This window comes from Heteronotia binoei, chromosome 10 (genome assembly GCF_032191835.1).
Source record: "Heteronotia binoei isolate CCM8104 ecotype False Entrance Well chromosome 10, APGP_CSIRO_Hbin_v1, whole genome shotgun sequence".
NCBI classification, from domain to species: domain Eukaryota; kingdom Metazoa; phylum Chordata; class Lepidosauria; order Squamata; family Gekkonidae; genus Heteronotia; species Heteronotia binoei.
Genome location: NC_083232.1, coordinates 101,240,596 through 101,255,132, shown reverse-complemented (window position 1 = coordinate 101,255,132; position 14,537 = coordinate 101,240,596). Strand labels below are relative to the sequence as shown.

At 46.2% G+C, this 14,537-nt stretch overlaps 1 protein-coding gene across 2 annotated transcripts in view; it reads left to right on the top strand.

The window, feature by feature from the left end:
- Positions 1–14,124, top strand: part of VSTM2A (V-set and transmembrane domain containing 2A) — a 43,373-nt gene extending 29,249 nt beyond the window's left edge. Inside the window, exon 5 of one of the 2 annotated variants that reach the window (XM_060247841.1) lies at positions 12,981–14,124. In XM_060247841.1, coding sequence (XP_060103824.1) covers positions 12,981–13,069 — 89 coding nt within the window. In that variant the 3' untranslated portion in view covers positions 13,070–14,124. Of the gene's footprint in view, positions 1–12,857 lie in introns of both variants that reach the window. The other variant, XM_060247842.1, reaches the window with a different exon arrangement.
- Positions 14,125–14,537: the final 413 nt, after the last annotated feature.

Sequence of the window (14,537 nt, the reverse complement as noted above, 5' to 3'; positions counted from 1 at the left end):
GCTGGCATCTGATGCTTCTGCTGTGGAGGCGGCCATCCAGAAGAGCGGGGGGCGGGGAGGCAAGCCCCTGCATGAAGCCAATGCTGGGAGCCACCTGGCCCCCTCTGGGGCTCCACGGGCTAGTGGAGCTGTGGGTCTGGAGGAGGAGCACGGCTTGAGCTGCAGGGCTGAAGGTGGGGTGTCCGGAGCCATGGAAGCTCCCTGGGGTGGCAGCAGGCAGCAGCAAACCCAGAGAGCCCTGGAACCGGGGTCTGCTGGGCGTCTTTGCTTAAATAGGGGGGAGGGGCTTGGGAGACCAGCCAGTGTGAGGAAGACAAGGGAGCAGAGATGGGAATAAAAGGAGGGAAGGGTGGTCAGGAAGAGGGCCGATGAGGATTGTGCGGTGGAGCTGGAATGCCCACAGCAGAGAGAGAGAGAGAGGCAAGGGCTCAGCCACAGTGAGCCAGCCAGAGGGGCGACAGGGTGACGCAACCTGGCCCTCCACCTGCTTCTGAGACCTCCTGGGCATGAGGTCCAGGGGGCTGCGAGGTGATAGCTGCCTGAAGGACGGGGCCCCCAGACCAGGCAGGGCACGACACACAAACTATACACAGTGGTGCAAACCACAGTTTATCCAAGTAACTTTGTGAATCATTTCATATAGTGCACCTCTATTGCCTACAGAAAAGCCCTCTTGAATAATCCAGGCTGATTTCCCACTCACCCTACGCCGATCTGACATTCCTCTTTTCAGCGTTGCGTCCTTCCGATTTCCCGCTACCTGCCCCAGGGCTTCAGCTTGCATCAGCATTTTTGCGCAGTAAACAGAAACCGCTAAAAACCCGTTTCTTGTTGCTGCGCAAAAACTCCGACACAAGCTGAAGCCTCGGGGCAGATAGTGGGAAATCGGAAGGACGCCACTCTGAAAAGAGGAACAGGAACGTCAGAGCGGCGTAGGGTGAGTGGGAAATCAGTATCAGGTTTGCACAGAGAGGAGTCAGAAGAGAAGAAACTCCCTTGCCTTCTCTGTGAGGCCATTCTGCAAGCAATCACAATACCACTAGCAAACTTGTAGGCAAGGACAGAACCAACGTTCCAGACAGGCGGCACTAGCATGTAACAGGCAGCCTCACTTATTGGCTACATAGTGACACTTCTCGCACCTCCTCTTTCCCTCTCATGTAAGGCTGCCAGCTCTGGATGGGGAAATACCTGGAGATTTGGGACATCTGGCACATCTGCTCCCCATAGCCTGCTCATCCTTACCTCCCACACATATTAAAGAGCCACCAGGAATGTTTCTGGCCATGTGATTGGCCTGGGCATGCTACAGACACACTGTGCACATGAAGAAGGTGTGAACACTCCTCTCAGTGCACATGTGGCACATGCCTGTGTTGGCTGCCGGGCGGATGCCGTCTGATTGCTGCAGTGCATCTCTAACTGAGGCAGCTTTCTAAAAGCTGAGAGACCATTGCAGCAATCAACTCATCTGATTCCACCTAAGTATAATCCCTTCTCAGAAGGCTGAAAAGTAGGAACAGCACACATCTATCTACCTTGTCCCACTTTGGGAACTCAGAGTTGGGTGGAAATGTGGTATAGAACATTTTAAATAATTAGATAAACAAAGAAACTAGGGAATTGGATGTGTAATTTAGGAATCTTCTAATTCTAGGAATTAAGGCACTGATCCTCCCATGCCCAGATTTACCAATGCAGTCTTGAATCTTTCCCCCAGTCTTATGATCTGCAACTTATTGAGAGAAGAACATAGACACAGTAATTTAATCCAAAAAGGACTCATAGTACAACCACAAGCAAATCTCTCTTTCCCTGATGTGCCAACTTGCAGATATAGGGCTTCTTCAAAGACTTGTGGAAACTGGAGATGAGAGATGATGGTTGTTTTATTTTATGTTCTTTGTAGCCCTCCTTTCTCTCTGAGAGTCCAGTCATTCAGGGGTGCTGGTTCCCTGTAATTTGGAGACAAGCCTCTAATTAATGATGTAATTGCACTACAGAACTACAGGAAACGAGGCAGCAATATGTCTGTTAATACTGCTGTCAAATCACTTCCAACGTACGGTGACCCTACGAGTCAGTGACCTCCCAGGTGTCCTCTTGTAGTTAAGCCTTGCTCAAGTCTTGCAAATGGAGGGCCCTTGTGGCTTCTTTGAGGGAGACCATCCATCTCATGTTGGGCCTTCCAGTTTTCCTGCTGCCTTCAACTATTCCTAGTAGAGCTGCAGCCCCCCTGTTGGAGGTAGGAATCCCCTGTTACCGGCTTATGTCAGGTCCTGCCTCCAGCTGCTGATCAGCTGTCCGGCGGGAGGGAGTTTACCAGGTGAAAGGCTGTTGCCTAGGAAGTGACAACATCCCTCTGTGATGCCACTCTGGCAATCTCAATAGTAAAAATGACTTCTACCATAGAGTTTTTTGCCCAAACACCAGAGCATCACTTCCTGGGCAATATGGCCTGGGCCTTCCTCTTTCTTCTGGTAAGTCCCCTCCCATCCCCTGCCAGTTGCCATCTTTTCCAATGACTCTTGTCTTTTCATAATGTGACCAAAGTATGAAAGCCTCAGTTTAGCCACATTGGCTTTTGGGGAGAGTTCAGGCTTGATTTGATCTAGAGCTCACTTGTCTTCTTGGTGGTCCACCATAGCTGTAAAACTCTCCTCCAACAACAGATTTCTTCTTCCTGTCAGCTTTCTTCCTTGTCCAACTTTCACATCCATTCATAGTAATGGGGAATACTGTGGCATGAATTAACAATCTTGGTCACCTGCAACACCTCCTTACCCTTAAGGATCATTTCTAGTTCCTTCCTGGCTGCCCTTCCCAGTCTCCGTCACCTTCTGATTTCTTGGATGCAGACTCTTGTTTGATTGATGAATAGAAAGAATAGAAAACCTTGAACAATTTCCACTTCTTTGTCATCAGCCTTAAAGCTGGTAAAGAAATGGTATTACGTAAGTAAAAATATAATGCAGTGAGAGCAAGACAGTAAGCATACAACAACATATAATGCATATTGGTAGGTTGTCCATAGCCCCTTTCCGTCCTGCATCTTACTGACTCATTCTGCCTTATTTCCTTTATATAACGCCCCTCGAACAATTCTCTTTTGCATGGTTTGTGGAAAGCCAAATGTATGAGAGTCTTCATGACTTCTTCAGGCAGGCTCTTCCACAGGGTGGAGGCTACTACAGAGAAGTCGCATGTCAGGTGGCACATGTAGAAGGCCTTCTTCAGATGTGCAAAGTTGCGGCAGAGGAGGAGAGGCAGGACATAGAATTGCCAAGTTTTTGGTTGGGAAAACCCTGGAGGTTTAGGAGTGGAGCATAGAGAGGGCAGGGTTTGCGGAGCTCCACCCCCAAAGTCCCTAGATATTTATTGAATTGGGCTTGGCAACCCTGTTTTCAATGCCCTTCCTAATAATCCCCAGCACAGCTCATTTCCAGACTACATGGACTTCTTATTGATTGATAGATTGAAAACATTTATTCCCAGGGCTTTTTTTGTGCAGGAGCTCCTTTGCACATTAGGCCACACACCACTGATGTAGCTAATCCTCCAAGAACTTACAGTAGGCCCTGTAAAAAGAGCCCAGCAAGCTCCTGGAGGATTGGCTACATCAGGGGTGTGTGGCCTAACGTGCAGAGGAATTCATGCTGCAGAAAAAGTCCTGTTTATTCCACTTGTCCTGGAGAACATGGCTGCTTTGGAAGGTGGACTGCATGGCATTTCCCCCTACTGAGATCCCTCCGCTCCCTAAACCCCACCCTCCCAGGCTCCACCCTCAAATCTTCAGGTATTCTGAACCAGAATTGCCAACCCTCTTGCTAGCTGAGGGCTGGGCAGTTCCTGGCGATTTGGAGGGGGAGGAGTGTGGGAGGCCCAAGACAGTCTAATGCCTGGGCTCAGATCAACATTCATATTGCCCTCAGCCACCAAGATTGGTGGTTGCACTTGCGTAATGGCTGTTGTGAGGATAAATAAGGGGGGCGTTCAGAGGCAAGACAGAGTAAGAAGGTAAGATGTAATTGCTGAGGAGAGTTGCCAGCCTCCAGGTTGGTCCCTCGGATCTTCCAAAATTACAGCTCATCACCAGAACACAGGTACCAGTTCCCTTTGGGGAGAATGGATGTTCTGGAAGATGGACTATATTACCTTGTACCCCCCCCCCAAGGTCCCTGTCCTTCCCAAACTCCCTCCCCAAATCTCCAGGAGCTCCCCAGCCTGGATCTGGCAATCCTCCCCACCATCACCTGCCAGAGGCCAGGGGCTGGCAACCCTACTGCTGGCTAGACAGGAAAAGGCCAATATTGGTTTTTTGATGTGATATCATTAAGGGAGAGTTGTTATGAGGAGTGGGATTTCTGTTTCCAAAATTCATATTTTTAGCTATAGCCACTGATCTCTCCTGTTCTCTTGATAAATAAAATAATAATAATAATAATTCTCTTTCAGTTTCTTTGTCATTTGCACCCTTGAGTAACTTCAGCCCTTGCAGTTGTTTTACGTTACCCACCTCATTGAGGTGCTCTAGGAGAGTAGAGCCTGCCTTGTTGTTTGGGAAAAGCCTGTCTTGTTCTGAGGTTGTCTGTAGTCACCCATGTAGTGGTCTCTCATTGACACGAGGAGCCAAACCAAGGGGCAGTGAGAGCAGATGAGGCTGGGGAAGAAGGACGTTTCTCTCCTGGGGGAGAAGTATTCCTTCCTAGAAGTCCTTTTCAATTATAGGGTTTACAGGTCCTCCAGGCAACTGGTAGAGGGTGAGGGGGATGTAACTACAGTGGGAGGAGGCCTAGCCCAGCATGGCAGCTATGTCACCAGCAATGTGGAAATGATGCTGTCGTGTTGATACAATGTGGGACACTCTGGTATTTGAACAAAAAACTCTGGTGGAAGCTGTTTATGCCATAGTTTTTGTCCAAATATTTATTTGTTTACTTACCTTATTCTATTTATTACCAGGGTGGGTTACATCATAGAAGAAGACAAACAACGGTTAAAACCAAATTCAAATATATAAAATCTAAAAATGCAGACTAAACATTGGAATCTAAAAACGGCAAATTCTGCCTCACAGGCATGGCCTATTGTCCAGGTCCAGCAGATCCTAATAATAATAAATTTATTTTTGTATCCCGCCCTCCCCCGCCGAAGGCAGGCTCAGGGCGGCTAACACGACACGGTATATACCATGATAGTAAAATACAATATTACACCAAACAATTAAGCAATTAAAACAAATAAAATTACATTCATAAGTTAAGTTAAAATTAAATAGACAGTTAAACCATTATGAATTATACATTTCAGTGCTACAGTTCAACTATATCTAGGAAGGCTAGATGTCATTTCCCGGGTTTCATCTTAATGCAAGCTGAAAGAGGGCAGTTTTACAGGCCCTGCGAAACTGATTTAGGTCTCGCAGGGCTCGCACCTCTTCTGGTAGTTGATTCCACCATTGGGGAGCCATTATTGAGAAGGCTTGCTCCCTTGTTGATTTCAATCTAACCTCTCTTGGTCCAGGGACTTTTAAAAGGTTTTGAGAACTAGATCTCAGTGCTCTCTGAGGGACATATGGGGAGAGGCGGTCCCTAAGGTAGGCAGCAATGAGGTAGAATGGAAGGGGAGAGGCCAATAACAAGTCATGTCTGCTGCCTCAGCTGAAAGTCTGGTGAAACAGCTCTGCTTTACGGGCCCTGTGGAACTGGAGTAGGTTTCACAGGGTCCGTAGCTTCAGAGGGAGCTCATTCCACCAGCCAGATGCTCGTTGAAGCAACTTGGATGTCTCTGGGGCCAGGTACCACCAAAAGGTGTTGGGTCACTGATTGTAAAGACCTATGGGGCTCATACAGGGAGAGGTGGCCCCAAAGTTACCAGAGGATCCCACATTGCTGGTGATAAGGCAACATCACTTCCAGCAAGCACATTGCTGCTATTCTGGGCTAGGCCTTTCTCCACTACAAGTAAGTCCATCCATCAGCCAGGGGATCAGCGGCAGGGGTCAGTCAGCAGCTGGAGTGGGAAATCTGATGTTGCGGTATCATGCTTCCATGTTTCCATTTCTGTCTTGAACAATTTTTATGGAGAAGCGGCATGGTCATTTTCTCAATTAATAAATGCATGCTGGGGAAAGAAGCACAGATTAGGGGTGTGCAAAAAAGGTGGATTTTTTTCTGATTTGGGCCCAGTCCTAAGTTTGAACAGGAGTTCACAGGAGCTGATCTCCAGAACCTCTAACTTATATTGTGCTTTTTTTTCTTAAACTCTTTCTCTCTCCCCACCTCCCCCCCAAAAAACACACCCCCATGCTTCTGGACTCCATTGTTCAAACCCCCGGTGAGAATTTTTGCTGAACACTTAGATTTGAAAACTTTCTAATATTTCCCCCCACACAAAATGGGAAAATAGCCAAAACATATAAAGCAGATAGATGGAAATCTTCATCATGCCACTGTGGCTACATAAGAGAAAGTAATTTTAAAAGTATGATGGGAGTAAGGTTTTATTATGACCATTCTAATTCAAGAAGCATTTTAAACTGAGCTGATATAATTTAGTCCACCTTCTGGTGATGTCAGGAGTGTGTGGCATATGCAAATGGGTTGTGCTAATGAGCTCTGGCACCTCTTTTTATACAAAATGACCCCTGGTTGGGCCTATTGGACCTCAAAAATTTGGGAAACCTGGATTTATTTGGCTTCATTACACTCTATGGGAACTATCTGCATAGTGAGTTCACTCACTGAGTTGCACCACCACCACAGGCGGTGAGTTTAGAATGTATTTAAACTTTAAATGCTGTCTAACCACACCTGAATAAAAGTTGGATAATATTGGCTTTTATTCAGATATAGCTGTTTTGGTAGCCAAATCAGATTCTCTAATCTGACCCTGCTAACAGCCCAATCCAGACATACGTGGCGGCTGGCCACTCGGGTGTGGGTGGATCTACGGTGGTTCAACTGCCAGAGACGCTCACACACCAAGCGGTCGAGAGCGAGGGGAGGGGGAGGACGGGGAGGGGACAGTGGAACTTACCCAGTCATGGGCGACAGTCCTCACATGCAGAGCCTCCGGAAGCCCGGAACCTGTGGAGGCCTGGAAACAAGAGCAGTTAGCCCTCGCAAGTCAAAGATACTGTCAAAGCAACTGCACAGTGTAAAACCCGTCACCAACGTGCCTGCCTGTCCCTCACCCTAAGTCTGTATGTCCGGGAGTTTGCCGGCAGAGCTTCCTGGCACGCAAACCTGTCCCTAACAACTGAGTTGTGCAAGGCAAAGCAGAAGTATTTCTAAGAGGGGGGGCCGCAATTGGGTGCCAGGGAGGGGGCTCACCAGACCGAGGCACGAGGGAATTGGTGAGGCAATCACGCTGCTCCCTAAGGGGTTTGTGAGCTTCCGCAGCAGCGGAGGCGACCTTTGTTTTTGGTTTCAACGAGTGCCTATGGGACACGCCACTATTTTTGCAGGCATAACGTTGCGCCTCTCGAGGGGGGGGGGTGTCATGGGCCAAACTGCTCAGGAAGCTGCCTAAGCCTGGCCGTGCCACCAACTCCACCCCCTCCTCTGCTTGAACGCTGTGCTCTGCCTCACTTCCGCCCATGCTTGGGCGCAGCTCTCAGGCACTGCTGCCCTTGGGTGGAGCGGTGCTCGGGCAGCCCTCCGCCCATGTAACTCCTCTCCACAGTGGCAGCACCGGTCATACATCAGCGCAAACCCTTCCTGCACCCATGTAGCAGCTTGTCTGCTCCCAAAAGACTTTCCACCCCACCCCCAGATTGTGCTGTAAATACCTGAATAATACTAGTAAATATTTTTGGGGTATTTATTCAACTCACTCAGTGAGCCAGTTTGGTGCAGTGTTTTAAGTGTGTGGACTCTAATTTGGGAGAAACAAGATTCCCCACTCCTTCAGTTGTTTTACTCAGTCTTACCCCATTCCCCTTTTTATTATAGCTCCCCCCCCCCAAAAAAAAATATGGCTTTAGTATGCACAGGTCTCATGATCTCTAGCACAACCTTTTTGTGATATAAAAGAAACAACATTTTTTCACCAGCAGATGCCACACAGTTTTGTGTGACATCTGAACTGAGCCACTGTAGCCTGCTTTGTGTAGTTTGCCCCCAGATATCCCCAGTATGGTGCCGGGGCTTTCCTAGGGCAGGGGAGGGCAGGCGGGGCTTCCCCAGACACCACTGTGTGCATCTCTGGGTGCTACTGCAGTTCTACAGCAGGTGCCTGAATGCTTACTCACATCATAAGAGGGTTGCCAGCCTCCAGGTGCGGCATGGTGTGCTGAAATCGCAACAGAGCTCTGACTGCTTTGGAAGGTGGATGCTGCGGCATTATACCCTGCTGAGGTCTCTCCCCTCCGGAAACCCTCTGCTTCCCAGGCTCCATCCTCAAATTGCAAAGAAATTCCCAAACTGGGGTTGGCAACTGTATCAATTTAACCACAGAAACATCAGCCTGTTGGGGAAATGAGGGGTGCAGGAACCTGTTCACATACTTCCATCCCCACTGCATTCATTTGGGGAGGAAGAGAAACTGGTTTCCCAATTGCATCAAGAAAGAGAGGCAGCTGTTCTAAAACCCTCTTATTTAACTTCACTCCCAAATGTAAACACATTAAAATGTATAAAAATCAGGTATGCAGCATACAGAATTACTCAAATTACTTAAATGCCCAATTAGAGTGCACTGTAAGCTTATAAAGGATGTATCCTTGGTTATTCTGTCAATATGTCCCGTGACACATGGTAGTTGACCAATACAACATAGAACAAGAATACATTCACACATTACGTACCTTTTTCCGTCCACAGAAGCCAATGAAACTGCCAATCAACTCTGTGACAAGCATCTGACATATATACAAGTGTAGTATACAATTGATGAGCCCCGTGGCAGAGTGGTAAGCTGCAGTACTGCAGTCCAAGCTCTGCTCGTGACCTGAGTTTGATCCCTGTGGAAGCTGGGTTCAGGTAGCCAGCTTAAGGTTGACTCAGCCTTTCATCCTTCTGTGGTCGATAAAATGAGTACCCACCTTGCTGGGGGTAAAATGTAAATGACTGGAAAGGCAATGGCAAACTACCCCATAAAGTCTGCCATGAAAATGTCATGAAAACGACATCACCCCAGAGTTGGAAACAACTGGTCCTTGCACAGGGGACTACCTTTATCTTTTTTTAGTATACAACAGAGCTCAGCCCTTTCTCACTATCTTTTGAAGACAAGCGAGTCCAGGAAAGCTGGGTTAAGCTAGGTTGACTCAGAGACACAGGCAGCTCAGAACCACTCTCTCCTTCCACCCTTTGTAATTTAATGGAACTCAAAGTAGGACGTACCTGTTATGTCAACAATGGCCCAGGCTTGCCTGATCTCATCAGACCTCAGAAGCTAAGCAGAGTCAGTCCTGGTTACTGCTGAAGGAACTGAACTCTGTAGTCTGAGAGAACTCCAGGCCCCACCTGGAGGTTGGCAACCCCATGTGGAACAAACTGACTTTTGGAAATGCAAGGAGACTCTTATTAGATATGCTGGGTTCAGTATGGTTCTCTGTTGGGGTTGGGAAATTTCTGGGCATTTGGTGATGGATTCTTGGGAGAGCGAGGTTTGGGAAGGAGAGGGACCTCCATGGGATCAAATGCCAAAGTCCCCTTCCGCAAGCAGCCATTTTCAGCCACAGGAATTGTTCCCAAACCAGTTTGGTGTGAGAGCCAGTTTGGTGTAGTGGTTAAGTGCTCGGACTGTTATCTGGGAGAACTGGGTTTGATTCCTCACTCCTCCACTTGCCCCTGCTGGAATGGCCTTGGGTCAGCTATAGCTTTCATAGGAGTTGTCCTTGAAAGGGCAGCTGCTGTAAAAAGCCCTCTCAGCCCCACACACCTCACAGGGTGTCTACTGTGGGGGAGGGGAGGTAAAGGAGATTGTGACCGTTCTGAGTATAGGGCAGGATATAAATCCAATATCATCATCATCATCATCATCATCATCATCATCATCATCATCTCTGTCATTGAGAGATTAGTTGTAATTCTGAAAGATCTCTAGGCCCCCTCTGGAGGTTAACACAACAACAAAAAATACAAACTAGTGACCAATTTACTAAGAAATATATAGAAACCAGTCCAAATGTCCAAAACATGTACATTCAAGTCCCAAAGTAGTGTGGTGACAAGCCAGTCGATTAAGTACTTGTTCCTTTCCAGTCTCATCAGACCTGGGACCAATATTGATTCAATTATATAGATTCTTTACATAATTTTTTAAAAAGGGGACGCAGAGCGTCTCCAACAGCAATTTCACATCGGCTACAGCTCAGTATGAGGCTTCTTGCACAGGGTAGGATGACAACTGCTAGAGGCAATATAGAGAAATGTGAAATTGCTCAGTTGTCTTCCTTTCCAACTTCTTGATGCATTCAGGTCTACTTTAAATCACATGTGCCTTGTCTGACATGATTTATAATGCAGTTGAGAAGAAGTCCCCCCCCCCACACACACATCTGGAATTACAACTGATCTCCAGACAACAGAGATCAGTTCCTCTGGAGAAAATAGCTGCTTTGGAAGATGGACTCTCTGGCATTGTACCTAGCTGAAGTCTCTCTCCTCCTTAGGCTCCACCCCCAAAATCTCCAGGTATTTCCCAACTCAGAGCTGGCGACTCTACCAAGAGCATTTGGAACCTGAATGTTCTTGGACCAGGTCAGCTGGAGTCAGCCCAGTTGGGGGCCAAATCTTGATCTTGCTTTTTAGATATTTTTGACTTGGAAGATATGGCTGATCATTGGGAAACAAGCTCTGAGATTAGGCTTTCCAGTAGTCATTCATTAGTGCATTGAGAGCCAAGCAACGATGTAAACCATAATGCCTCTTTCTAAGTCTGTAGGATAACTTCTAGGAGATGGCAAGCACTTGTGGGAGTGGCTTCCATAGGTGAATCATTCACAGCCAGGGTTGTCATGTTCCAGGTGGGACGTGGAGATCTATTTATTTGGGATTTAGTTATTTGGGATTTATATCCCGCCCTTCCCACAAGTGGCTAAAATTACAACTGATCTCTAGATGGCAGAGACCAGTTCCCGTGGAGAAAATGGCTTCTATGACATTATGATCTGCTGAGGTCCCCCCACTCCCCAAGGCTCCACCCCCAAATTTCCAGGAATTTCTTAACCTGGAGCTGGCAACCTTACTCACAGTCCTCCTTGTCAACAACTATATATTATAATTACCAAAGACAAAATGACCTCCTAGATACCTTGACATTTCAAACCTGTTCTTATTTGTCATCGTAATATCCCTTCCATGCCAGTTTTAATTGCATCATGTTAAATATGCAGATTTCTGCACATATGAAAGTGCCTGCACATTGATCTGTCTATGATATAACACTGTCTAAATGATTCTAGGAGTCAGCAAAGAATGATTTTATAAGCTACAATAATAGCTTACAGAAAATACAGTTGGAAGGGTCACAAACACCATCTGACACACAAAGTAAGATACATTGAAGCCCATTGATTTCATTGGGCCTAATTAAAACTAGCTCTTGTTTCAAATGTCATTTGAGATCTTACAGACAGGCATTGGCTATTGCTTCTCATTAGCATCCCTTTGTTTATGGAGTGTTCCATCTTAGCCAGGCAGGACTTCCTCCAGTCTCAGTAGAAAAGAGTGAGATCTTTTAACTAGCGATTGCCCCTAGAGAGTTATGGGCCCTCCTTCCTCTGAGGACTTCTAAAAAGGGGAAGAGTAGATGCACCTACCTTGAATAGCACACAGGTTTAAGAAACAACATGCTGCAGAATTGTTTGCACCCTTATTATTGAAATCATCAATCCTTCCTCCTCCTCCTCCTCATCTCAGGGGCTGTGGCTCAATGGAAGAGGTTCTGCTTTGCATCTCCAGTTAAAAAGGACTGGGTAGAAGGTGATGTGAAAGACCTCAGCCTGAGACCCTGCAGAACTGCTGTCAGTCTGCGTAGACAGTACTGACCTTGAAGGACAAAGAGTCTGATTCAGTGCAAGGCAGATTAATGTGTGTACTTTTGGGAGTTGGGGCCATGGCTCAGTGGTAGAGTCTCTGCTTGAAATTCAGAAGATCCTCAGGTTCAATCCCCAGTATCTCTAGTTAAAAAGGAGCAAGTAGTAGGTATTGTGAAAAACCTCCACCTGAGATCCTGGAGAACCATTGCTGGTCTGAGTAGATAAAACTGATCTTGATGGACTATTTCGGGGTGTATTTCAGTATAAGGCAGTTTACTAACCCTTTTGCTTTGGCCTGCATTGCTTGTGCCCCATCAAGCCAAACTGCACTTGGAGGCTCATGAGGGGGAGGACAAGCCCTCCTGTGTTCTCAGTTTGACAGGAAGAGGTCATCTGCGGACTTCCGTAGGCCACCACTCATGATTGCCACACAGCGTTTGGCTTGATGGATTGCAAGTCAGCAGGCAGGTTGGTTTTCTGAAGGACATATTGGCAGTATTTAGTTGGCAAGGGACCACTCTGACAGGTGTTAATGTTGTCTTTGCAAAGCAACTTCACCATTTTTTGTTGTTATTTCTAATGCTTTGAGGGCCAGAGATGTTCTCTTTGGTTCCTCTTGTGCTTCAGTAACTGGAAAAGAGAGAGAGAAAGCGAGAGAGAGAGATGCAAGAAAACAAAAGCACTTCATTATGGGACTGAAATCTTTTGTATGTATTGTTATTTGCAGTGCATGCCAAGACAGTCATGGGCACAAGAGCCAAGTGGGCAAGCTAATTAAGTATATAAAAATGTATATGTTTAAACAGCCTTATAAAGGAGCATTGGAAAATCTGCAAGATGAGCGAATATCTTATAACTTCTTCCGCAGGTGCGAGGATAGCTACAAGCCATGGACTTTCTGTCCTGCTTCTTGTTTGTGGCTTTGTGAAGGATGCTTTGCTTTAATCTAAAAAGTGCTGACTTTTTCCAATATCACTTTCTCTTCTTAAAGCAAAGAGCAAATCGCCTGTAAAACCTACGGAGCGGACTGCAAAGTTGACCCTCACTTCCAACCACCACCCTGCACCCAATGTCCTCTAATTCTCTACACAAAAGAAGCACCTTCGCCAGGACATACATAAAAACATACAATAAAAACAAAACATTAAACACATTTTTAAAAAAGGAGAGAAGAGGCAAGCCAGTCTTCTTCATTTGTGACTTTCTTTGGAACGTAATCACTAGCCTTTTTCTGGGAGGGGAACTCGCATGGTGTATCCGAATGCTGCTCGACGGGATGGTGCTTTTATTTTCTCTTTTCTTTTGATCAACAAAGGGAAGCACCAGATCTCCTTGACTGTTCAGAGGTTGGCTGCTGCCTTTGCCATTATCAAAACTGGATGCTTTCTTTTGTATTTGGAAAATTACTGCTCTGAGCAGAAGGCAAGGAGGGCCGAAAGTCCTCTCAAAACTCCAACTGTAAACTTGTCCACCATACAAGATGTACCACACTGGCCTCGCCTCCATTGCAATGGATGGAAATGCAGTTGTGTGCGTTTGGAAAGTTGCCCCAGCCCTACTTAGATGGCAAATCTCTCAAGAATTCAAAACTCATAATCATGCACAAGAACTATATTTCTGAAGGACAAGCAAGAAAGTGTTGAAGTCTCTCTTGGAGGTTCTTCTCTGCTTTGATTTTTCCGTCCTGGTTTGGTTTTTATACTTTTGTTCCTGTTTGAGAGTGGCAGTTGCTGGCCTTGGCTTAACCCTGTGGAGCACTTGAAGGTTTCTATAAATACATCTTTTCTTTGTGTGTGTTCTCTATTTCAGTGTGTTTTCTCTATTTTTTTGCAACTCCTGTATATGCAAATCTAACTTCAATTCTGTAAATTGCTTATGGTACATGCGTTATAACTTTGGAGCAGACATTCTGTGGTCCATCCCGCAAGCCAGTTTTGAATATTATCTCAGTGTGGTGCCACCAAACTGACATCTCTGTTCCCTTTTCGGCAGAAGTATTCATTTTAATTTGTAATTCAGTAAAGTGTGGGATTTTGTAATTCATGCATTCACTTTCTGCTGGTCTGAGCCATTGCAGATGGCAACCCAGCCCTCTGTTTACTCTGTAAAAATACACATTAAAATTTGTTATGGTCTCTGAGCAGTGAATTATTTGAGTTGTGTGTGTGCCACATTGGAATTATTTGCTGAATACCTTTAATTTAGGATGTTGATTGGTGATAAAGTGGTTCTGTTGCCAGGAGAAGCAAGCAGAAATAAGGACAAAGGGGACAAGTTTCCACTGTTAGGTGGATGAGGACTGGGAGACAGACCTTGGTACACACCCCCACAACATTCACTCAGAAACCACAGAGGGGCACACTACTTATTTCACCCTTCCTTCATGGGACTTCCAGTGGAATTTTTCCATAACAGAATACTTTGGTCTTGTGTTCCTGACCTGAAAGAATGTTTTGTTAGTGCCTACAAATGATTATTCATAGTATGTGGGTGGGGGGTGAACCTGGAGGAAAAACGGTGACATACAATGATTTTTACAACAGGGATA